Here is a 26,286-nt window from a genome sequence, read left to right as displayed (position 1 = left end):
GCACAAAAACCGGTTCTAGTTTGGTTTATTCTGTAAACTCTCTAACAGTAAATCCAAAAACATCTGGATAACACAGGATATTACAGTACACTCACAGTTTAGTACAGACAGAACCAAGAAGAAATCAGGATCCATTTATCAGAAGGAGCAAATATTCAGTGGCTATTAGCGATGGGATATTTAGTCACTCAGGCTCTGGCAGCATCTAAGAGTCTTGATGCTGTCTTGGTTAAACACTTTACTGGCTTAATGCCTGTTGTTTGTTCTTGATCACTGCTGTAGTGTAAAAACGTGCAAAAAGCTTATCTTTAGAAATATGATTTACTTTCTCCTTCTTGTTTATTAAAAATTAATTCCTTCAGTGTTTCGTGCAAATAGAACAGAATTCCTTAGAGCAGACTCCGGATGTTTATGATGGTGTTTCTGAGGAAGTCAAACAGACTCTCGCGTGAACTTGGTTTACGTTGAATACAGTAATCCTCCAGATATTCATACAGCTGGCCTAAAAAGAAGCAAAAAGAAAATGAAATAGTTTATAGAAGGAAAGAGGCTCAACAGTTTGGAGCGTATTTCTTTAAAATATGTATAAAACAGTTTAAGATTTATGGATGACGTCAATTTCCAGAAAATAAAACTGTTTAGATTATTCTGTTGAGAATCTGACTAATTTTCCAGTTTGGGGAACATGACCAAAACTATTTGTATCATTGATTTGTATTTATGGACATACAGAATAACAGGAGTCCTATATCACTAACAAGATCCAGAACTGTTTTTGGTAGAAAAATACATGTCCACATGATAAATATTTTACTAGTAGGTGTTCTAGAGAAAAGCAACAGATCCACCAGCCGTGAAATGCATACTGCCGATTCTGTGTAACCAAAGAATTATTTTAATACATTTAAGCCCAAAGTTATTTCATACCCATGGCAGATTTAAATTATTTTGTTTGTGATAAGAAATGAGGCAGGGATCTCTCAAAAGATAAAACAATTTTAAAAATATGAATCTTGAAAAATAAATACTTTCTTTATTGTTCTTTACACTTCATATTAAAAAATGGCATGCAAAAATATTTATACCCTTCTCAATAATCAGAGGAAAAATCTTTCTGGCATTGCAGCCATCAAACTCCAGCTTTTCACGTTTCCACTGGTACTTCGACCTTTGACTCCAAGTCTTGGAGGTAGGCCTCCATCCCATCACCCTAATCTTTAGTTTCCTCCACAGATCTGCTTCAAGTCGGGACTCTAATATTACTTCCAGCCAGGAAAAATAATTGCTGGTAAAAAGATTATTTTAAACCTAAATCTGCTAGGGGGTATGAATAATCTTTGTCTTAACTGTATCTGTAAAACCTCCCTATTTTCCAGAACCAATGACCTATTTTTTAGGAAATTCTACAGAAATTAGAACACACTGGCTACCTAGTGAAGCATTTCAGCTATTAAACCATTGTTCAGCAAATAAGTTACTGACACTTTTCCCAGCCCTCTTTAGGAATACCACGTTGGACAATTCACAGTAATTCATACCTAGCCTGCTGTTATGATACCTACTAACATGGTACAAGACAGAGTAAACAAATATATCCTTCATGGTTGATTCTTTTGAATAAAATCTAAATATTTATTGTCCTCATAAATACACAATGTCCACCAGAAAGTATTGACAACCCTTCACCTTTTCCTTTCCTATAGATGAATTCTAAAACAAGATTATAGAGATTTAAACAAAATAGTCCATTGTGACAAACAAGTTGCAAAACTGAATGTTGGTTGATCAGTGGAACACTGGAGCTTAATTTTGAGTGTCATAGCAAAAGATTGCAATACTTGCATGTACCTATTGTCTTTAAACATTTACATTTTCCTTAATTTTCCCTTTATATTCATCTAACCATCCAATTGTCTATACTTGTTTTTCCTTGCAGGGTAAAAGGAAGAGGCTGGTGCTTATAGCAGTCAGTGGACAAGAGGCGGGATTCACCCCGAACAGGTCTGCAGTCCATCACTGGGCCACACAGAGACCTCTTTATCTTTTTACTAATAATTTATTTTTAAGCTTGTGCAATTACCAATGTACCAATGCGACTGAACAACCGCTCCATCCTGTTCCTGTGCATCCGTAAACCTAATGTCCTGCATTCAAACCAGATTTGCTGCAACTGGGCTGCGGATCATGTACAGGTAGCTCTTTTATCTACAGAGATTCTACTTGAAAGCTTGAGTGTAAGGGGCAGCTGAGTTCATCTCATTTACACTAATAACCAAAGGTCACCTTTTATTTGCTGTTTTACTGGTATAGTGTCCAATGTGACTAGACAATATTCTGGGCCAGTCACAAATAAATGATCACTACACTACTATTGTTAGTCTAGTTAAATCTCACTACCTGAAGAGATCCTTGGAACATTTTTCTACTTTTATTTTCAAGCCATACCCACCCATTACCCCATTAAGACGGTGTTAGCCTAGGGTCAAAATTGAATAGATTGAAAACTAATCTCAAAGGAGCAAACCATGAAAATCTAATAAAAATAAATACAACTCCAACTGAACTCTATGTGCTCTCTTTCATTCTCTAACCTTGAAAACTGGCTCAGAGTTTATCTGTTCTTTCTTTCTAGGTGAAACGACTAAAGGAGCTACATCCATTAACATTTACTTTTCCTTCCTATAGAAAGTACTCCTGGATCAGTGCTTCTTTGTTCTCTGCTCTGTGCTCTCTAACCTCCAGTCGGTCGTGGCAGATGGCCTCTCACACTGTGCCTGGTTCTGCTGGAGGTTTCTTCCTGTTAAAAGGGAGTTTTTCCTCTCCGCCTCATACTGAGCATGCATGCTCAGTATGAGGGATTGCTGCAAAGTCAACGCCAGTGACTGTCCACTGTCTCTACATGCTCATCCAGGAGGAGGGAATGCTGCAAGTCACTGACTGGATGTAATCAGCTGGGTTTCCTTAGATAGAAAAACTTTTTATCCAATTTGAATAAATAACTGAATCTGACTGCACTGTTCAATGATTAGTTATTAATTGGAATGCATGTGCCTGACTTAAAATCTACAGGTCCTTCTCAAAAAATTAGCATATTGTGATAAAGTTAATTATTTTCTATAATGTCATGATGAAAATTTAACATTCATATATTTTAGATTCATTGCACACTAAATGAAATATTTCAGGTCTTTTATTGTCTTAATACGGATGATTTTGGCATACAGCTCATGAAAACCCAAAATTCCTATCTCACAAAATTAGCATATTTCATCCGACCAACAAAAGAAAAGTGTTTTTAATACAAAAAATGTCAACCTTCAAATAATCATGTACAGTTATGCACTCAATACTTGTTTGGGAATCCTTTGGCAGAAATGACTGCTTCAATGCGGCGTGGCATGGAGGCAATCAGCCTGTGGCACTGCTGAGGTCTTATGGAGGCCCAGGATGCTTCGATAGCGGCCTTTAGCTCATCCAGAGTGTTGGGTCTTGAGTCTCTCAACGTTCTCTTCACAATATCCCACGGATTCTCTATGGGGTTCAGGTCAGGAGAGTTGGCAGGCCAATTGAGCACAGTGATATCATGGTCAGTAAACCATTTACCAGTGGTTTTGGCACTGTGAGCAGGTGCCAGGTCGTGCTGAAAAATGAAATCTTCATCTCCATAAAGCTTTTCAGCAGATGGAAGCATGAAGTGCTCCAAAATCTCCTGATAGCTAGCTGCATTGACCCTGCCCTTGATAAAACACAGTGGACCAACACCAGCAGCGGACACGGCACCCCAGACCATCACTGACTGTGGGTACTTGACACTGGACTTCTGGCATTTTGGCATTTCCTTTTCCCCAGTCTTCCTCCAGACTCTGGCACCTTGATTTCCGAATGACATGCAGAATTTGCTTTCATCCGAAAAAAGTACTTTGGACCACTGAGCAACAGTCCAGTGCTGCTTCTCTGTAGCCCAGGTCAGGCGCTTCTGCCGCTGTTTCTGGTTCAAAAGTGGCTTTACCTGGGCACGGTGGCTCTGGATGTTTCTACTCCAGACTCAGTCCACTGCTTCCGCAGGTCCCCCAAGGTCTGGAATCGGCCCTTCTCCACAATCTTCCTCAGGGTCCGGTCACCTCTTCTCATTGTGCAGCGTTTTCTGCCACACTTTTTCCTTCCCACAGACTTCCCACTGAGGTGCCTTGATACAGCACTCTGGGAACAGCCTATTCGTTCAGATATTTCTTTCTGTGTCTTACCCTCTTGCTTGAGGGTGTCAATAGTGGCCTTCTGGACAGCAGTCAGGTCGGCAGTCTTACCCATGATTGGGGTTTTGAGTGATGAACCAGGCTGGGAGTTTTAATGGCCTCAGGAATCTTTTGCAGGTGTTTAGAGTTAACTCGTTGATTCAGATGATTAGGTTCATAGCTCGTTTAGAGACCCTTTTAATGATATGCTAATTTTGTGAGATAGGAATTTTGGGTTTTCATGAGCTGTATGCCAAAATCATCCGTATTAAGACAATAAAAGACCTGAAATATTTCAGTTAGTGTGCAATGAATCTAAAATATATGAATGTTAAATTTTCATCATTACATTATGGAAAATAATGAACTTTATCACAATATGCTAATATTTTGAGAAGGACCTGTATATGATTCAATTGAATTGACTTAGCCCATTTTAAAGTTACCCACCTTTCACACAATGCAACAGGAAACAACACTCTCCAATTATTCTTACCTCTGCCTTCCTCCCTCCCTGTTGGTTGGAGTAAGGGAGAGTCAGGTTTAGCCTAAACTGGCTCAGTTATGGTTGAGATGCAAACACACCTTCCATTTCTGCTACGTTTGCGACCCCTTCTCTGTTCCAATGGTTATAATCAGTCTGACAGAGAGAGGTACCCTCAATCCTTGTGGTTTTTAGTATAACAATGGCCACCAGTGGGCTCTACATGGACACACTTTATCAGTGTATTATTATACTTATTACTTATTCATTCTAAAATGGCCAAACTCTAACACTCAGTAGTTTGTTCTAACGTCCCCAACAACCCTATACCATTCCAAACTCTTTGTGAAGTGCCTTGAGACGACATGTGTTGTGAATTGGCGCTTTATAAATAAAACTGAATTGAATTGAACTTCTGCCATAACTGTTGTTCCTAGAAACAGCCATGGCAGCCATGTGAGGTGTGTTGAATGGCTGGGACATTTGCTTTATGACTAGGTTCTGATTCATGCCATGACAGAACGTTTCTTCCGCCAGTTGCAGACAAAGTGCAAAAACATGCACCAGGTTGCCAGAGCTTTAGGCACCAGCGCCCAAAGGGTTCCAGTTGCTACCCACTGCCTCTATGCAGGCCCAGCGGCATTTATTCTCTGTGTCTTTATTGACATCTTTAGTGTCTTCCCCTGGCTTCATAAACTTGCGGTCCATGCTCAGTATGAGCAACAGTGACATTCAGCGGCACAAAGACCGACTCCTGGATCTGAATCATAAGTTCTATCAAGTCTCGCCCCCACCCTATTTCTAATTGGCTAGTATGCCTACCTAGTGTGGTTGGGAGTAAAACCTGCACCACTATTAAATCCAGAAGAATGTCTATTTAATCTCTGGGCAAACCCAAATTTGTTCCCCCCCAGGTGCCCTGGAGATCCAGCACGGCGCCGAAGTGCTATCAGCCCTGATTTATTACTTCAAGGCTGGACTATTCTAATTCTATACTATTAGGAAGCACTTCACTCTCAGACTGCAGGTTTACTGGTGGCTCCTAGAGTTTCTAAAAGTAGCTTCCCTCACTCTGCAACATTCTCCTACTACTCTCCAATTTTGCATGTTTTGTTGTATATATTGCCTGGGCTTTAATATGACAAACTGTATGTGCTGTCTTTGAAAACTGCTTCAGAGTATATCAGTTTAACTGTGTTTCTCTCCTAGATGAAGCCACTGAAGGAGCTACTACTACCTTTAATGTTTTACTTCTCTTTCACATAAAAAGTTCTCCTGGATCAGTGCTTCTGTGTCCAAACTAAAGAAAATGCTATTTTTATCCCACATTTATCTTAAAACTAGTACATTCCTAAATGTTTAAAGATGTAATTTTAACTACAGTACCACATTCCATGTTTATCCAAAAAAGTGTTTGTGATTTTTCAGGAAAGACACAGTGGAGCTACATGAACATGCTGGCTTTTAAATTATTAAAATTAACAAAACATAAAAATGTAATATTGATATTTCAGGCTGAAATTGTTTTACAGCACATTACGTAGAAATATATATATATATATATACACACACATTCAATATGTTAATTTAACCCTATAATTGAAAATTAGCCTAATCGCTAATGTTAGCTTAAATGCATGCATGCATGCATATATATATATATATATATATATATATATATATATATATATATATACACTGCTCAAAAAAATTAAGGGAACACCTAAACAACACAATATAACTCCAAGTAAATCAAACTTCAGTGAAATCAAACTGTCCACTTAGGAAGCAACACTGATTGACAATCAACTTCACAGCTGTTGTGTAAATGGAATAGACAACAGGGGGAAATCTTTGGCGATTAGCAAGACACACTCAATAAAGGAGTGGTTCTGCAGGTGGAGACCACAGACTTCTCAGTACCTATGCTTTCTGACTGATGTTTTGGTCACGTTTGAATGTTGGTGGTGCTTTCACACTCGTGGTAGCATGAGACGGACTCTACAACCCACACAAGTGGCTCAGGTAGTGCAGCTCATCCAGGATGGCACATCAATGCGAGCAGTGGCAAGAAGGTTTGCTGTGTCTGTCAGCGTAGTGTCCAGAGCCTGGAGGCGCTACCAGGAGACAGGCCAGTACACCAGGAGACGTGGAGGAGGCCGTAGGAGGGCAACAACCCAGCAGCAGGACTGCTACCCCCGCCTTTGTGCAAGGAGGAACAGGAGGAGCACTGCCAGAGTCCTGCAAAATGACCTCCAGCAGGCCACAAATGTGCATGTGTCTGCACAAACGGTTAGAAACCGACTCCATGAGGATGGTATGGGGGCCCGACGTCCACAAATGGGGGTTGTGCTCACAGCCCAACACCGTGCAGGACGCTTGGCATTTGCCAGAGAACACCAGGATTGGCAAATTCGCCACTGGTGCCCTGAGCTCTTCACAGATGAAAGCAGGTTCACACTGAGCACATGTGACAGACGTGACAGAGTCTGGAGACACCGTGGAGAGAGATCTGCTGCCTGCAACATCCTTCAGCATGACCTGAATCCGATTGAGAACATCTGGGACATCATGTCTCGCTCCATCCACCAGCATCACGTTGCACCACAGACTGTCCAGGAGTTGGAGGATACTTTAGTCCAGGTCTGGGAGGAGATCCCTCTGGAGACCATCCGCCGTCTCATCAGGAGCATGCCCAGGCGTTGTAGGGAGGTCATACAGGAACGTGGAGGCCACACACAATACTGAGCCTCATTTTGACTTGTTTTAAGGACATTACATCAAAGTTGGATCAGCCTGTAGTGTGTTTTTCCACTTTAATTTTGTTTGTGACTCCAAATCCAGGCCTCCATTGGTTCATAAATTTAATTTCCATTGATGATTTTTGTGTGATTTTGTTGTCAGCACCTTCAACTTTGTACAGAACAAAGTATTCAATGAGAATATTTCATTCATTCAGATCTAGGATGTGTTATTTGAGTGTTCCCTTTATTTTTTTGAGCAGTGTGTATATATATATATATATATATATATACTGGTCCTTCTCAAAATATTAGCATATTGTGATAAAGTTCATTATTTTCCATAATGCAATGATGTAAATTTAACATTCATATATTTTAGATTCATTGCACACTAACTGAAATATTTCAGGTCTTTTATTGTCTTAATACGGATGATTTTGGCATACAGCTCATGAAAACCCAACATTCCTATCTCACAAAATTAGCATATTTTATCCGACCAATAAAAGAAAAGTGTTTTTAATACAAAAAACGTCAACCTTCAAATAATCATGTACAGTTATGCACTCAATACTTGGTCGGGAATCCTTTTGCAGAAATGACTGCTTCAATGCGTCGTGGCATGGAGGCAATGAGCCTGTGGCACTGCTGAGGTCTTATGGAGGCCCAGGATGCTTCGATAGCGGCCTTTAGCTCATCCAGAGTGTTGGGTCTTGAGTCTCTCAACGTTCTCTTCACAATATCCCACAGATTCTCTATGGGGTTCAGGTCAGGAGAGTTGGCAGGCCAATTGAGCACAGTGATACCATGGTCAGTAAACCATTTACCAGTGGTTTTGGCACTGTGAGCAGGTGCCAGGTCGTGCTGAAAAATGAAATCTTCATCTCCATAAAGCTTTTCAGCAGATGGAAGCATGAAGTGCTCCAAAATCTCCTGATAGCTAGCTGCATTGACCCTGCCCTTGATAAAACACAGTGGACCAACACCAGCAGCTGACACGGCACCCCAGACCATCACTGACTGTGGGTACTTGACACTGGACTTCTGGCATTTTGGCATTTCCTTTTCCCCAGTCTTCCTCCAGACTCTGGCACCTTGATTTCCGAATGACATGCAGAATTTGCTTTCATCCGAAAAAAGTACTTTGGACCACTGAGCAACAGTCCAGTGCTGCTTCTCTGTAGCCCAGGTCAGGCACTTCTGCCGCTGTTTCTGGTTCAAAAGTGGCTTGACCTGGGGAATGCGGCACCTGTAGCCCATTTCCTGCACACGCCTGTGCACGGTGGCTCTGGATGTTTCTACTCCAGACTCAGTCCACTGCTTCCGCAGGTCCCCCAAGGTCTGGAATCGGCCCTTCTCCACAATCTTCCTCAGGGTCCGGTCACCTCTTCTCATTGTGCAGCGTTTTCTGCCACACTTTTTCCTTCCCACAGACTTCCCACTGAGGTGCCTTGATACAGCACTCTGGGAACAGCCTATTCGTTCAGATATTTCTTTCTGTGTCTTACCCTCTTGCTTGAGGGTGTCAATAGTGGCCTTCTGGACAGCAGTCAGGTCGGCAGTCTTACCCATGATTGGGGTTTTGAGTGATGAACCAGGCTGGGAGTTTTAAAGGCCTCAGGAATCTTTTGCAGGTGTTTAGAGTTAACTCGTTGATTCAGATGATTAGGTTCATAGCTCTTTTAGGGACAATTTTAATGATATGCTAATTTTGTGAGATAGGAATTTTGGGTTTTCATGAGCTGTATGCCAAAATCATCCGTATTAAGACAATAAAAGACCTGAAATATTTCAGTTAATGTGCAATGAATGTAAAATATATGAATGTTAAATTTTCATCATTGCATTATGGAAAATAATGAACTTTATCACAATATGCTAATATTTTGAGAAGGACCTGTATATATATATATATATATATATATATATACAACTTTCTGTCGTGAAATGTCTCACCAACTGTCATGTTCTGTGCGACCAGCAGGTTGTAAATTTCTTGCAGACCTCTACTCAGATCATCATCTCCAAATGTGAAGAAGGCCAAACCCCTTTTGGCCTTTGCTGCTGCCATCAGCTGGATCACAGCTGCACAAGAACAAACAACAGTCACACTGTGTGAGATGAAACTCATACAGCCTGAGCTAATCTAGTTACTCTGTCTATGAACGTTCGCAAAATGTCTTGTATGTCACAGGATCTGTATTTTACTGTAGCAGAATCAGTTACACTAAGTGTTCAGTGGCCAGATCTTCTAAAACCAGTACAGTGTCTTGTCCAAGTATTCAGAAACCCTGAACCTTTCCACAATTTGTCACATTACACCACAACCATCAATGGGTAGCACACAGTTGTAAAATGGAACAAAAAGGATGTAAGGTGAAATATAAATGAGTGCGCCATTAAATGCGACAAAATAACAAAAAGGTCAAAAGTTTTAGAACGCCATTCTTATTTAATGGTTTTCTTTATGTTTATGACTATTTACATTGTACGTGGATTCTCACTGAAGGCATCAAAACAGTGAATAAACACATGGAACAGCCACCACCTCAGCTACTCTCCTATTGGCTGAGATCAAGCCTCTGGGAAGTAGGTGCTGAGCCTCATTATAGCTGCCTGGTTATGAAAAGGAGCTAGCAGAAACGGCTAACATCTGTCATGTTTCTGTGAAAGAAGTCAGGTGTATTGTGGATTTGGTGGTAGATAGTGCCGTTAGTCGGGATAGTTTACTGTGTCCTATTGACTCCAACTGAGAGAATCCTTCAGTTTGCCCAAGAGAAGTACTAAGAGGAAGTCACGTTTACGGACCCGCTTTCAAAATAAAAGCATGACTCAATGACGGACTGTTTTCAAAATCTAACCAGAGGAAACATATTTTAAGAACTTCAATGTTAAATTAGCATCTTCAAACATTTACAACGATACTTCCTTAATAATACAGCCAGGGTCTTTCTGCATGGAGTTTGCATGTTCTCCCCGTGCATGCATGGGTTCTCACCGGGTACTCCTTCTTCCTCCCACAGTCCAAAGACACCCCTGTTAGGTTAATTGGTCTCTCTAAATTGCCCTTAGGTGTGTGAATGAGTGTGTGCTTGGTTGTTTGTGTGTTGCCCAGTGATGGACTGGCGACCTGTCCAGGGCGTACCCTGCCTCTTGCCCTTAGACTGCTGAAGATAGCCACCAGCTTCCCCGCGACCCACTATGGAAGAAGCGGTATAGAAAATGACTGACTGACTGACTTCCTTAATAATATTCAGATATACATCTACAGAGGTATAACTTTGAATTTCCACATCAGATATGAAAGAAGTGACAAATAGAGATGCATCATTCTACAAAGCTACAATATTCTTTTAATGGCAATATGAATACAGTAAAATACACATTTTATTAGATTAGATGTGGATACCACTTTCTGATGTTAATACAGATACAGCGCCTTGAGCGCCTTGTTGCTGAAAAGCACTATATAAATAAACTTGACCTGACTTGACTAAAAGAATCAGCCCAGGACATCAGACAGATTTATTTTAGCTGGCGCCTACCTCACCGCTGGAGATAGGCACCAGCTAACCGTGACCGTGTACAGAACAAGCGGGTCTAGAAAATGGATGGATGGATCGATTAATATAGTGACAAACAGTTAATGTCCTCATCTAGGTATTTCATTTTGAAATTCCACACCATATATGAATAATACTTTTGAGTAACGTGTGAATTGTTTACTCTCAACTGAGACAGAAATCATCCTGGGATAAAAGACAGTATTGTTTTATTAAAAACATGCTGATTTAAGTAATTTTCCAATGTTTATCAGGCTTTAATTTAGAAATCCCCTATGAAATATAAAAAATTATATGACTGGCAATTACATAAACTGAAATTCAAAATTACACCTCTGGTATATTCTAATATAGCCTATATTTACACAATAATTATTGGGTTAAAAGAAAACTGTCTGCCAGAGACCGATTCCTGTTAACCATCTATGTCACTAAAGATGTACATATCTGCTGTCCGAATCTGAAGCTATATTTCTCAGCATACATGCAATATTTTATCCAGAGGTGTAACACCTGCTGGGTACACAGATTTCAACTATGAGTTCCAGTTGTACTTTGTATAAGTATATAATCTATATAGTATAGTATATAAATTACTTGTTTCTCGAATGAATCTTCATGTCTACAAGCCTACTCTAGCTGATGCAAGCCCTATTTTAACCTTTACCTTCCCAGGGGGCCAGGCCTGCAATCTTTGAATAATTTTATAAATAAACATCTTTATGAGGCTTTAGTTTAGAAATCCCACATGAAATATAAATGGTTGTTTACTTTAAAAGATTATTATTATGATGATTAATATTGTCCATATTTACCACGCTTTATTTTTGACAGGCTTTATTTTCGACAATATCTGATTAATTGACCTAACATTGAAAGCACCTTATTTTTATTATTTTGTTGCATTTAATGGTGTACTCATTTGTATTTCTAGCTACATTCTGGCCCAGTAATTACTTTATAAAGTAATTTATTTTTTTCTGCATATATTCTTAATTATGGCAGGATTGGTCCTCCATAATCCTAACAACTATGCTATGATGTAAACTATTCCATTGTAGCTCTGGCTGTTTGTTTCCTGCTGGAAGGTCAATCCCCACCCTAATCTATAGTCTATTTCAGCCTCTAACAGGTTGTCTTCCAGGATTGTCCTGTTTAGCTCCATCCATCTTCTTATCAACACTGGCCAGCTTTCATGCTGAAGAGAAGTGTCCCACAGCATGATGCTGCCATCACCATGGATGGTGAGTTTAGGGTGACGCGCTAGTGTTTTCTGCTGCCACACTGTGTTTTTCATGTTCCAAAATGTTTGCTCAATTCTGACCAAATCATCTTTGTCTGCATGTTTGTTGTGTCCCCTACATGTCTTGTAACAAACCTAAACAGGACCTTTTGGTGCTTTTCTGTGATGAAATGCCAGATCTGTGGAATGCATGACTAACAATTATACTATTCTTGGATCTGCTGGTTTTGACTTTGGTCATCATGGACATTCATTTGACAGGATAACAAAATTTACCTTTGAGTTCTGGGTCTCCGTTGAAAGCTCCACATCCCCACTTTCCTGTGGCAATGTCTGGCTCTTGATGGTCATGGTGGCCTTTAAAACCACAGTAAGCCTTCAAAAACACACAAAACAAGCCTGAAATATAAAAAAACATTTACCAAAAATGCCACAATCAGCAACACATCTGATCAGCTTTAAGCTTAGTGGGACCATTTTGCATGTTTTAGCAGGACAGAATCCTGAAACACACTTTTCATCACATGATCTGGCCTCCTCTGCATTCAACCAAGCAGCTGAGATGCTCTTGGATGACTTGCAAACACAGAAGGCACCCCAACCGTACCTTGTTCAGTTCCCGTCTAATCTTTGCCATGTTGTACTGATCTCTGGGATGTCTGAAGTGTAGCGCATCAATAGCCAGAATCTGCCGCTTCAGCCGACCCCACTCATCTCTGCAGAAATAGTTTGAGGAAATCAGAAAATTGTTCTAGTTCATGTTTTAAACAGTCTTGTGTCCTGCTCCCACCTCTCAAGGTCATCGTCATAAGGGCCAATCCATTTAAAGCTGTCACTAAAACCACTGTAACAGCTAAACTGCTGCGTACCTGAGGAAGAGAGACAACCGAACACAAGATAACGCATCAGATCTGACACAACTAGGGTCTAACAAAACATCTTGAAATTTGGTTTTTATGTTTAGAAAGGGGGCCTTAGAATTTTGAGGTTTTCAGCAGATGAACAAAAGCATCGATGATGCTGTAACCACTCAAAAACTGATGGATATTCCTTTTTAAAAATAGCTCAACTTTTTCCACATTCTTTCACATTACAGGTAAAAACCTCAATGTATTTTATTTAAATTTTATGTGATAGACCAACAAAAAATACTGCATACTTGTAAAGAGGTTTACAATTTGTTTTACCAATAAAAATCCTGAAAGAAATCCTGGAAGAAAACCTGTTAAAGGCTTCAAAAAGCTTGACGCTGAGGCAGAGGTTCATCTTCCAGCAGAACAATGACCCTAAACATGCAGCCAGAACTACAACGAAATGGTTTAAATCAAAGCATATACTATCATATGTTAGAACGGCCCAGTCAAAGTCCAGACCTATTTTCCTTTAAAAATATGTGGCAAGATAGTGGTAGCTTCTATTTACTGATTAGGTGATTTTAATGCCAAATGGTTGCATTGAATGTTATTGTACATGACATTTTTATCTGTCAACAAATGTGGAAACCATGTTACATTCCTGTCACCTTACATTTATGCACTTCTTTGGGTCAAAAAACACTAAGATTTATGGTTTAAGAAATTGTGAAAAAATTCAAGGGGTGTAAATACTGTATTGTTGTGTTTTTGTCCCAAACGTATTTGATCACAGCATTTATACCTTCGCTTCAACATGAAGGGGGAGACATTTATAGTTTCCTGCTTTTAAAGATTTTTGAATTAGCTCAAAAAATGTTGAAATTGTGAGATAGTACATTAATAGTGTCCTTTATGGTGTATGCTCTCTAAAATCTTAACTCATTATCTTGAAATGCCATCTAATTTGAATGTCTAACTGTATAAAATAATAATGTATAAAAAAAAGAGTCGTAATTCATTTTAACCTGTAATGATGAGGCACTCGTTGTCGTCAAGTTTCTCTGTAAAGAGACGAGACACAATCAGCTCTGGATTTATGAGGAACAGGATCTCCTCTTGAACCAGACCAGAGTCCAGAACACCCCCGCCAATCCAGCTGGCAGCAAAATCCACCTACATACACACATATCTACAGTCAGGCCTTAGCGGTGGACCTAAACAGCTGTAGATCACCTCGACTGTAGGCCGCTTCTCACCTGAAGCATCCCTTTACCTTCAACCTCGATTTCGCCCTTTGATGTAACGTGCAGTTTTTGCATTGTATCATTACACCTACAAGAAAACACAACAGTTATGAGAAGGTAATGAGATGTTTCATTCAGATGTTTGGAAGGAACACTGTGGGTCAACCTAAGCTAAAAATCCTTCAGCTATAAGCTGCTTCTGCTCTTTGAACTGGATGCAAAGACTGCATTCCATGTTTCTAAAGTATAACAGTAACAAGAACATAATGGCTACCTTTAGGTTTTTCCTTCCTCTTGTCACTTCCACAGTCATTATTCATAAAAGTGGAGCCATGTTTATGTATTTATATATGCTTTCTTAATTATATAATATACATGTACACTTACTGAATCTGCACGCAGCATACATCCTCCACTTACGGTTGAATTGTGTTTAAATTCACTCTTTTCTGAATAATAACATTTAGCATTTTGGCCCATAGGTCTCCATCAATGCTAGCAAAGCAGTAATTTCTGGTTAAATAAACTAAAAATGTCTGAAACAAACCCAAATAAGGACCTACACTGCAAACCAAAAAACTTTGCCTGTCACTTGTTGTTGTTAGTCACACTGTTATTTTAGTTTTCTCATTATTTTTACAGTCATGAGCAGAAGGATCTGATATATTTCAATTAATTGCAAAGAGCTTATTAGCTCAAAAGGTTTATGATAAAACAAACATTTTTTCCTATACTTCTGCTCAGATTCAAAATGATCAGCTGACCTTGTGTCAGTATAGTCGTGTCATCAGAACTGGTGAAGCTCTGAAAGAGTCCAGGGGAAACCCTTCTCAGTTTAATTAGCAAACTAAATGCTGTAACAGGCTGAAACCACCGTCGACTTATATTAGTGATAGTTAACGGTGCAGGCATCAACACTTTACAGTAGGAACCTCCAGCTAAGATTATTGCAGCTGAAAGAGTAGAAGGCTATGGGGCAGCCAAGAGTCAAAGAAGCACCAAGACTATCTCTTACTGAGGAGTGCTCTCCAAAGTCATATTGCCACCAGTGCAGAGCCTGCTCACCACTGGCAGCAGTGAGTGTATCTGTATGAACAATGAGGTTAACACTTTTGAAAAACAGCCTAGAAGCACAGCATTGAAGCCACTTCTGTCCAGGAAAAACATCAATCAAGAACACTGAATTTCAGCAGGAAGTACAAGGACGGACAGCAGCAGACAAAGCTAGTTATGTGATGAATCCTCCTGATTGTTTTGGGACATCTGGAAAATGGTGTTCCTCGAGAAGAATAGGTGAGAGTGACCACGAGTTACCATGGGGTGCCAATAGAGAAGCAACCTACATAATTCATGTGTCGTGGTGCTTCCCATCCAAAGAGGTCTTCCTCACAGTTCTAATGAATGCAGGGATGATCTGTGTTTTTTTCATCACAATAGAAATGGTGTAAAGTTCACCAGAGGTCAATTCAATGGAGAACCTGTGGAACGTTCTCCTAACCCAACAAATGTCCTTGCAAGATATTTTACAAGAAAAACTGCAGTCAGGCGCTGATGGTGTAGGGGTTAAACACACGACCATATACAGAGGCTACAGTCCTCGAAGCGTCCGTCCCGGGTTCGAGTCCCGGACCCGGCGACATTTGCCGAATGTCTCCCCCTCTCTCTACCCCTCTTTCCTGTCTGCCTACTGTCAAAAAATTTTAAATAAAGGCCAATAGTGCTGAAAAAATATCTTTATAAGAAAAACAGCAGTCAAAGTGTGATCAACCACAGACACTAATTTAACAACAACGGGTCACCATTAGTCAGCTGATTTCCAGACATTATGAAGAAGGATCAAAGCTAAATACGGACTCTCATAAACTGCACGTTTTCTTTATAAAAGCTAAATACAGTAATGAAGTGTCTAATTGATTCGCGTGTGATTGCATGTTAGTGGTTTTTATCATAAGACTATTAAATATTTTTTTAAATCAGGCATTACTTTTCCCATTTAGGTACATCTGCGTAAGTGAGGCAACGCCTCTCAAACGTCACCAGTCCCTCTGGTTTAGATTCTGCAGAGAAATAAACAGACAGTTACAAACGTCCTGTGACGTAGCTCGCAGACACAAAGGCGTGAGGTGGGGCTTGCACTCACTCTCATCTGTCACCACGTTGAAGTACTGCATGATGGCATGGAGCTTCTGGGTCTTCCGCTCAGACTGGTTTCCAAACAATCTGTGAACAGAATCGAAATAAAAAATCAGCACATGAGATGTTAAACAAGACGGAGATAACAAGCAATCCTGTGTTTGGTGACCTGGTGAAGTTTATGGACGGGAAGTTGCGGTATTCTGCATCGGGTCTGGTGGTGTTGCGGTGAGGGAAGGTGCAGTAGAAAGCGTTAGCGAGCAGACATGAGATCTGAACCTGTGATAAAGTGATGGAGGCAGGTTCCTGGTGCTGAAGCAGCGGGATGGCCTGAACCCATAGATACACATCGTCACACTTAGGGCGATTATACAATGACATTTAACATGCAATGAACCTGGTTTTTGCAAACACAACACCCCTGACATGTTCGTTTTCCTCTACAGGCAGCTTGGGCAAACACCATCAGTGGGAATGGCTACCTTACAGTGTCAGAGCAGATTTTCTCTTAAAAATACAGGCGAATGGGATATTCCTGCTTGTACAATTGCTCATTAGTTTTAATGTCTCCTGTCTGTCTTATGTTCAAGCAGAAATACAGATAATACAGAATAAAACTCTGCTCCTTCTTTTATTTACCTTTATTAAAATTACACTTTGTTCAACAATGATAGCGTAAATGTTCCCAGAATTTTTTTAATAACAATAAGTTTGGCTCTTGCCAGATTCCCATTATTTTCTTCTCAGAAGAGCCAAAAAGCTTCTCAGAGAATTATTTCGGAACTGTGAGGAGACAAAATTAATCACTTAATTAATGAACTTACAGTCTTGCTTTCACCCTATTACATGAAACAAAGATTGTTTAAAGAACAAGTCCAATTGAAGTTTTTGCTTTTGTGACTTAAATCTAAGCTTTAGACTCAAGTCCCTGTCTCTGCCATATGCATGTTTTTATCTTTGCTAATGAATCACTTAACGTTGCTTCCAGATGGTACCTTCTTTACTTGTTCAGGCAGCTTCAAGGCCAAAGCAGCAATCTTCGGAAACAGCGTTTCAAAGTGTGTTTCAAAAGAAGATGGCTGGAAACAAAACATGAAACATTTCTCATCACCAGTGGGTTTAAATAGTCAAAACACTCATCGTGTCAGTTTAAGAGGTGACCACTGACCTTCCCCAACATTGCTAGTGCATCAAACGACCACTTTCCTTTATAGCTGGGGTTGTATTTGAGGATAGATTCCTGATGGAAGAACATTATCTTGAAGCATGAGTTGAGTTGAACATCCTAGATTTCTCTGTGCAAGACTTCAAACCTACCTTGACCTCCTCGACCGTCGCTGCTTTCTTACTGGCCAGGGCACTCAGCTTCTTGGAGATCAGCCCCCACCTCGACACATGGCCTGGTCCAGTCTGCAACATTATTTACTTTGTAATATATTTTTTAGCATATTAACGTCTGCTTTGTTTGATCAAAATCTGTTGATTTGAGGACAAATTGTACTCATGTTTTTAAGTCAGATAGTAGAATTTATTGTGTTAATACAACAGTTCAATTTACAGAAATCCCCAATAAGAAAGTACATTTCTTATTGGGGATTTAAGCTAACATTCAAGCCAATTTCTGCCACTTTAAACTACTGCAAGTCAGAACGTTCACTGCATCTGACTAACCATGGCAACTAAAGTTAGTGCACTGGTTAACCTTACAAGAGGACCCCCTCTGTTTATTTCCAGGAACTGCAAGAGAATTGTTAACTATCTGCTTTGGTCCAGACGTTAGAACGGAAAAACTCTTGAGGTTTAACCAAGATCGGTAAAGAAAAGTCTGATTGTTTAAAGAGACTTTTCAGAACAGTTGTGCCATTTGGGTCTATTCATTTTGAAGGTTTCAGCAGCAACAAGACAAAATAAAATAGTTGCTGTACCACTTACTGCTTTCTATCCAATTCATGCAGATTTCTGGAATCTTTGGTTTTGCCATTTACCTGCTTCAACATCCCTTCATGTTGTAATTTGTGTTCTTCATCTAGATGTTACTTCATAATTTCTTTACCTTTATTTTCACAGGACCCGCTTCAAAATCTGGTTTCGGTGACCAGCTTGATGGTGAACACGGCAGCTTGACATATTTGTGATGCCACAGGTCCCTCCCTTCCTGAGGACGAATATCCCCACAGCGAAAAGCATTCACCTGAAAAACAAACAGGACAGAAACCAAATCAAGCCAACTTTATTTATTTATTATAAAAACAGTGGACCAGACCAAAGTGCTGAACTGATTTACAAAAGCATTTAAACACATATACAAGTAGAGGTCTGGGTCCAATAAACACAGTCAAATAATGGTCAAATAATAATTAGCTAAAATAATCAAAATGTGAGTGAGCCTGCCATCAGTTCAAGACTTCAGCATGTGATGGCAGCAACGTTATCATTGGATCACTGCTGTATAGTCTGGTTGGCACTTAGGTAACTCCCATAGTAGCGATACATAGGGAGGTAGGAAGGAAAGAAGGAGGTAGGAAGCAAAGAAAGAAGAACGAAAGACAGGAATGACGGAAATAAATGGCAGTAGGAAACAAGGAAGAAGAGAAGGAAGGGCATAGAAAATACGTAAGGACACAAGGAAAGGCAAATATTTCTCCATATGTTTATTTTCTTTTTACATATTTATGCAGACCTGGAAATTTCAGACTTTTCCAGACTGATTTCCCAGACTAGATACAGTTTCACGTCACCTCACATCAAGTCATGACTTTAAATGAAGAAACCCTACTTGTTCCTTGTTCAGCACATTACTTTGTTTTTGCAGCACAGGCTCCAGAGAGAAGGCAGAAACAACTTACATCTATGAGGACGATGTGAGACTTTGTGAAGCCCAGTTTTCCCAGCTTGAGGTCACATTGTGGAAGTTTCTTCAGGTGCTCCAGCTGACAGCACGACGAGCCGACTTCACTGCTCTGCGACCTCCTGAGCTCGCATTCGCTTGACTTACCTGCTTTCTCAAGATGGCTATTTCTAGACGTGGATGGTTCAGAAGACCTGGTCTTCTTTGAGCTGTCCTTCCTGTTCTCTGGGATTTTAGGTTTGGTCTCCCTGTTTTCAGGGATATCAGGTTGGAGGAGTGTTGTTATCTGATGGCTGTCATTTCGCTTATTTTCCCCGGACATATCTGCAGGAAATAAGACAAGGTGATCACGATGGCTGTCAGTGTGAGTTTTATGTTGCTTCTTATTTGTACTCAGAGGCTGTCACTCGGAGTACAAATAGGAATCGGGGTGCACCGATTGAAGTTTTCTGCCGATCATTGATCTTTAAAAACCCTGACCTGCCGATTCCAATTTTGGCAGACACCAATTGTTTTAATAACTGACACTGTCAGGTGTTATGAAGTCACAATACAGTTTTAATGTTTCATTATTTTATTGAAAAACATTGAACAATACCCATTAAATAATATAAGCTTGTTTTAACTGCACGAGGTGGTGCTCCCAAATACAGTGCCTTGCGAAAGTACTCGGCCCCCTTGAACTTTTCAACCTCTTGCCACATTTCAGGCTTCAAACATAAAGATATAAAATTCTAATTTTTTTGTGAGGAATCAACAACAAGTGGGACACAATCGTGAAGTGGAATGAAATTTAGTGGATGTGTCAAACCTTTTTAACAAATAAAAAACTGAAACGTGGGGCGTGCAATATTATTCGGCCCCTTTACTTTCAGTGCAGCAAACTCACTCCAGAAGTTCAGTGAGGATCTCTGAATGATCCAATGTTGTCCCAAATGACTGATGATGATAAATAGAATCCACCTGTGTGTAATCAAGTCTCCGTATAAATGCACCTGCTCTGTGATAGTCTCAGGGTTCTGTTCAAAGCGCAGAGAGCATCATGAAGACCAAGGAACACACCAGGCAGGTCTGAGATACTGTTGTGGAGAAGTTTAAAGCCAGATTTGGATACAAAAAGATTTCCCAAGCTTTAAACATCCCAAGGAGCACTGTGCAAGCAATCATATTGAAATGGAAGGAGTATCAGACCACTGCAAATCTACCAAGACCCGGCCGTCCCTCTAAACTTTCATCTTGAACAAGGAGAAGAATGATCAGAGATGCAGCCAAGAGGCCCATGATCACTCTGGATGAACTGCAGAGATCTACAGCTGAGGTGGGAGAGTCTGTCCATAGGACAACAATCAGTCGTTCACTGCACAAATCTGGCCTTTATGGAAGAGTGGTAAGAAAAAAGCCATTTCTCAAAGATATCCATAAAAAGTCTCGTTTAAAGTTTGCCACAAGCCACCTGGGAGACACACCAAACATGGAAGAAGGTGCTCTGGTCAGATGAAACCAAAATGATATGTTTGGCATAAAAGCAACACAGCTCATCACCCTGAACACACCATCCCCACTGTCAAACATGGTGGTGGCAGCATCATGGTTTGGGCCTGCTTTTCGTCAGCAGGGACAGGGAAGATGGTCAAAATTGATGGGAAGATGAATGGGGCCAAATACAGGACCATTCTGGAAGAAAACCTGTTGGAGTCTGCAAGAGACCTGAGACTGGGACAAAGATTTATCTTCCAACAAGACAATGATCCAAAACATAAAGCTAAATCTACAATGGAATGGTTCTCAAATAAACATATCCAGGTGTTGGAATGGCCAAGTCAAAGTCCAGACCTGAATCCAATCGAGAATCTGTGGAAAGAGCTGAAGAATGCTGTTCACGAACGCTCTCCATCCAACCACACTGAGCTCCAGCTGTTTTGCAAGGAAGAATGGGAGAGACTTTCAGTCTCTCGATGTGCAAAACTGATAGAGACAAACCCCAAGCAACTTGCAGCTGTAATTGCAGCAAAGGGTGGCGCTACAAAGTATTAACGCAAGGGGGCCGAATAATATTAAACACCCCACTTTTCAGTTTTTTATTTGTTAAAAACGTTTGACACATCCAATAAATTTCATACCACTTTATGATTGTGTCCCACTTGTTGTTGATTCTTCACAAAACATTTGAATTTTATATCTTTATGTTTGATGCCTGAAATGTGCCAAGAGGTTGAAAAGTTCAAGGGGGCCGAATACTTTCGCAAGTCACTGTATAAAGAAACGTTTAGAGCATTGCAGTTCCTTTAGTCTTTCATTTTTCACATTTTAAAAACAAACAAAACTTGCACAATAGGTTAGACAAGTAGAAAAAATCAGTGGATAAGATCAGTTTCACATGTAAGTATCGGCTGATCACAGATCACCCAAAATGAAGAAAATCAGGGCTGATCGACTGGCCAGCCCATCGATCGGTGCACTCCTAGTTTTCATGTTTCAACTCAGCTAATCTCAATTAAGTTTTGATTCCAGCTTGGATAGCCAGGTATTTCACACAAACCAAAACTTCTAACAGTTAGTTTCTTATTAAATCTTAGCACATATAATGCCCGTTAGCATATGTTATGCCACAGAGTTTCAGTGCATAAAATTCTAAGATCTACTCCGCAAAAAACCCGGAACATATTTACGTTCAGTTCTACGTCATTCCTTGAACTGAAGTCTGAATTTGGTTCCGAGACAATTATTATCAGTTTGTCACATTTCACTGATCTTGTTTGTAACCAAGCTAAAACTCCTCTAGTTTTTCCTTTTTGATTTTAAACTAAATTACATTAATGTTTTTAAGCACCAGTTCCAATATTTTGACTGTTCTTATAAGAATTTGCTTGTATTCTAAATGTACTCACATGTCGGTACAGTTATAAGTCACTAAAAATATGTTTCCTTCATTTTATACCATTTGTTTTCATTGGATGTACATGATTTTGGCATGTCCCTCACAGTGCTCTGCTGACTACAGCATGTGTCATAAGTGCTTAAATGACACTAAATCAAACATTTACATGGCTTTATTGTCCACAACATCACATTTGATAGAAATTGTTATTTTGATCATGCATACACTATTTCCATAACTATGTTAAACATTTTGCATGTGTCACTGAAATTGTTGTTGTCATAGCTTTATAAAACCCAACTCGTCTGCTGACAGTATTTTTATGCGGCAGACGTTTTTTAGTACTAGGCTAATACTAGCCGGACTGTTTTATTAACATACTTGCAACATATGTCAATGTGGTTCCAGTTAATTGTGTGCGGAAAAATGTGCAGAAAATGTTGATTTCCTAGTTTATACATTTAGCACTTTGCAATGAATGATGTAAAATTTAATAGCTGCATTTCAGTTCTCCCTCCACAGACAGTTATTTGAGCACAGCACTGAGAGCAGGTCACAGTACACAAAAAGAAGGTGCACCACTCAATGCAGTCTTACTTGCACAGCGAACAACATTGTAAAGGGAAAAACATTTAAGTTGTTAAAAACACCTAGATCTGTTAAATCAACATTATACATTATGCTGGAAAAAATAAAGGAGCTCTTTGAAAACACATCCAATCTCAATTGAAAAACTAAATTATGCTGGATATCCATACTGATATGGAATAGGTAACGTGTTGGGAACAAAGGGATGCCACATCATTTGATGAAAATGAAAATTATCAACCCACAGGGAGCTAAATCTAAAGTCATCAGGAAATTTAAACTGAGAAACTGATCCTACAGGCTAGTCCAAATTGCTGAAATGTCACTGCAGCAACTGAAAATGGTCCTCAGTACTTTGTATGGCCCCCACGTGCTTGTCTGCATGTCTGACAAAATTGGGGCATGCACCTTATGATATAACAGATGGTGTCCTGGGGCATCTCCTCCCAGATCCTGACCAGAGCATCACGGAGCTCCTGGACAGCCTGAGGTGCAACATGGTGGCGTCAGATGGACCTAAACATGATGTCCCAGAGATGTTCTATTCAATTTAGGTCAGGAGGGCATGGATGCCGGTCAATGGTATTAATTAATTTATCCTCCAAGAACTGCCTACATACTTTTGCAACATGAGGCTGGGCCTTATCATGCACCAGGAGGCACCCAGGACCCACTGCACCAGTAAAGGATGTAACAGTGGGTCTAAGGATTTCATCCTGATACCTAATGGCAGCCAGGGTGCCATCGTTTATATCCTGTACAAGTCTGTGCTTCCCTCCATGGATAGGCCTCCCCAGACCAGCACTGACCCACCATAAAACCAATCATACTGAATAATGTTGCAGGCAGCAAAACATTTACTGCAGCTTCCAGACCCTTTCACCTGTCACATTAATTCAGAGTGAACCTGCACTCATCTGTACTAAGAACAGGGCACCAGTGACAGAACCTGCAAATTCCAGTGTGCTCTGGCAAATAAATACCAGTCGAGCTGCACGGTGCCGAGCAGTGAGCACAGGGACTACTAGAGGACGTTGGGGCCTCAGGGCACCCTCATGAATTCTGTTTCTATTGGTTTGGTCAGAGACCTTAACTCAGTGGCCCACTGAAGGTCACTTAGTAGGGCTCTAACAGTACTGATCCTGTTCCACATTGCACAAATAAGCAGATACCGGTCCTACTGATGGGTTAAGAATCTCTGAAGGCCCTGTCCAGCTTTCCTAGAGCAATTGGCTCTCATGGGATCTCCTACAGGCTCTAGAGACTGTGATGGGAGGCAGCAACCCTTCAGGCCATGTTCTGATTAAAAATTCTTCCTTTCATTTTTTGAGGAGTCTATATTTATACAATACAAAAAATATTGTGCATGGACTTGGCTGTATAGCTCATAAGGGTTACAGGTGTGATAAAATCATAGATAATACACCAACAGTTTCAGACGTGGGAAGTAACAAAATACTCGGTGACTATACTTAAGTACCTTTCTGAAGTATCTATACTTCAGAAAAACTTCAGAGTATTTCTTTTACAGATGACATTTTACTTTTGATACTTTTATCTTTACTTTCTACTCCTTACATTCGCAATACTTTTGCGTCCACACGCAATACTTTAGACTTCGCTTGCAATAGTCTTTGCGTTATCTCGCAATACTTTGTGGGAAAGTTTCCAAACCAGACAACTGCAAAAATGGAACAAACACTACACCCGTTTTGAGATTTATTGAGTTTTATTTTAAAATCGGCCTTAAATAAAAAGATATTCAATCAGACTTAAAGACAGTTACTATCCACAAGCTGTCAGACTACTGAACTCTGGACAATAATACTGCACGAAACCACATCTGTGACTCTTTATTAGCTAATTGCTACTGCATGATGTGTACTTTTTTATTGTACGCCATTAGTGCTTTATTTTTATAGTGAGTTGAATGGTTCTTCTTATCCCAAGCATTTCATTGCATTATTGACTGTGTGTTAACCTGCATATGAGAAACAAGGTTAGGTTACCAATGCCATATCTGTGCTGTTTGTTTTGTGAGCTGTTTGTCATCTGTGCTGCTGTTCCAAAATGCACAGCTTTCTCAAGGTGATTTACAACTTTTGCGATCGAACGCAAAAGTATTCCGTGGGGACAAAAGAAAAAAAATCCCCCATGTTCCTTCGCGGGCTCCGTACTATTGTGTGCTTGCTCATGGAACATTTCTTATTTAGTTAAGATGTTTTAGTGATCACAATGTAATTTGGGTTCTAGCTATGGGGTTTCTGCAAACATGAATCTTGAACAGATCGTATGAAACTCTTCTACTAAAAGCTCTGTAAACTATAACTGAAAATTTAATTTCATAAATAATTCTTAGTTGTTACAATATAAAGATTTAAGAGAAGTGGATAAACCAACTTAGAACATGATGGAGGAGCAGGTTTAACATTAAAAAATGGCTGACAGTATAAAAAAAAAGCAGAGCAGCGTCATTCAACCAGAGCAGGAAAACACGGAGCCCGCGAGGGGACATGGGGGAATTTTTTTTCTTTCGCGTTCCCACGCAATACTTTTGCGTTCTCTCGCAAACGTTGTTAATCACCTTGAGAAAGCTGTGCATTTTGGAACAGCAGCACATTTGACAAACTGCTCACAAAACAAACAGCACAGATATGGCATTGGTATGGCTTATTTGTCATATGCAAGTTTAACATGCAGTCAACAGTGCGATTAAATGCTTAAGATAAGACGAACCGTTCAAATCACTATAAAAGTGGCGTGCAAAAAAAGTACACGTTATGCAGCAGCAATAAGCAAATAAAGTGTCCCAGATGTGGTTTCGTGCAGCATCATTGTCCAGAGTTCAGTAGTTTGACAGCTTATGGATAATAACTGTCTTTAAGTCTGATTGAAGATCCTTTTATTTAAGGCCGATTTCAAAATAAAACTCAACAAATCTCAAAAAAGGGTCTCCAACAAAGTATTGCGAGATAACGCAAAGACTATTGCGTGAGAACGCAAAAAGAATTGCGTGGGGACGCAAAAAAAAAAACAAATTCCCCATGTCCCCTCGCGGGCTCCGTAGAAAAACATCTCCAGTCTCAGCTGATAAATAAAAATCACTTAGCTGACTGAAACTCAAGCGTCTCGATGATGGGAATTGTTTGTCTTGAACTGAACGGATAAAACAGCCCAGAGTAAAGTGACTTCTTTAGCTGCATTTTCGAGATCATTTTTCAAACCAACATTAACCTGAAAGCCCATATGTAGCCGTTGGCAATATATTAAATCTATAAAGCACTCTGTTACAAAACTCACCTTTCACCAGCGACTGCGTTGGTTGTGTTCAAATGTGGCGTAAATCTGTTTTCAGCGTGTTTGATCGACGTAAACGTACCCAGGACTAGCCTAACACAGTTAAGTTTACTTGAGGTGCGAAGCGAAAACGAAAGTGAGCTGAGTCCAACTGCGGCTGCGCACCAAAATCTAACCG

General features: G+C 40.0%; 1 protein-coding gene across 2 annotated transcripts; it reads right to left on the bottom strand.

The window, feature by feature from the left end:
• Positions 1 to 8: 8 nt before the first annotated feature.
• On the bottom strand, positions 9 to 26,270 carry pargl (poly (ADP-ribose) glycohydrolase, like). Of its 2 annotated transcripts, XM_047372496.1 has the most exons (16): positions 26,112 to 26,270; positions 19,344 to 19,669; positions 18,551 to 18,688; positions 17,815 to 17,907; positions 17,666 to 17,737; positions 17,493 to 17,576; positions 16,667 to 16,827; positions 16,505 to 16,584; positions 16,349 to 16,421; positions 14,377 to 14,452; positions 14,146 to 14,293; positions 13,057 to 13,135; positions 12,874 to 12,982; positions 12,543 to 12,642; positions 9,417 to 9,545; positions 9 to 502 (listed from the first exon to the last, which is right to left on the bottom strand). In XM_047372496.1, the coding sequence occupies exons 2-16, from the start codon at positions 19,665 to 19,667 to the stop codon at positions 390 to 392; spliced, it is 1,779 nt and encodes a 592-aa protein (XP_047228452.1). In that variant the 5' UTR covers positions 19,668 to 19,669; positions 26,112 to 26,270; the 3' UTR covers positions 9 to 389. The 2 variants fall into 2 exon arrangements, with proteins under 2 accessions (XP_047228452.1, XP_047228453.1); XM_047372497.1 differs by lacking the exon at positions 9,417 to 9,545.
• Positions 26,271 to 26,286: the final 16 nt, after the last annotated feature.

This window comes from Girardinichthys multiradiatus, chromosome 8, assembly GCF_021462225.1.
Source record: "Girardinichthys multiradiatus isolate DD_20200921_A chromosome 8, DD_fGirMul_XY1, whole genome shotgun sequence".
Lineage (NCBI taxonomy): Eukaryota > Metazoa > Chordata > Actinopteri > Cyprinodontiformes > Goodeidae > Girardinichthys > Girardinichthys multiradiatus.
The sequence above is the reverse complement of the archived record's forward strand: the minus strand, read 5'-3'. Positions and strand labels throughout refer to the sequence as shown.

What these genes read in the sequence shown, in the direction of transcription:
- pargl (XM_047372496.1), bottom strand. Translation starts at nt 19,667, where the DNA reads ATGTCCGGGGAAAATAAGCGAAATGACAGCCATCAGATAACAACACTC. An exon ending in CGGGTCCTGTGAAAATAAAG is followed by an intron (nt 17,908 to 18,550) that starts GTAAAGAAATTA and finishes ATAATGTTGCAG; the next exon opens with ACTGGACCAGGCCATGTGTC. An exon ending in TGCCTGAACAAGTAAAGAAG is followed by an intron (nt 16,828 to 17,492) that starts GTACCATCTGGA and finishes CTATGGGTTCAG; the next exon opens with GCCATCCCGCTGCTTCAGCA.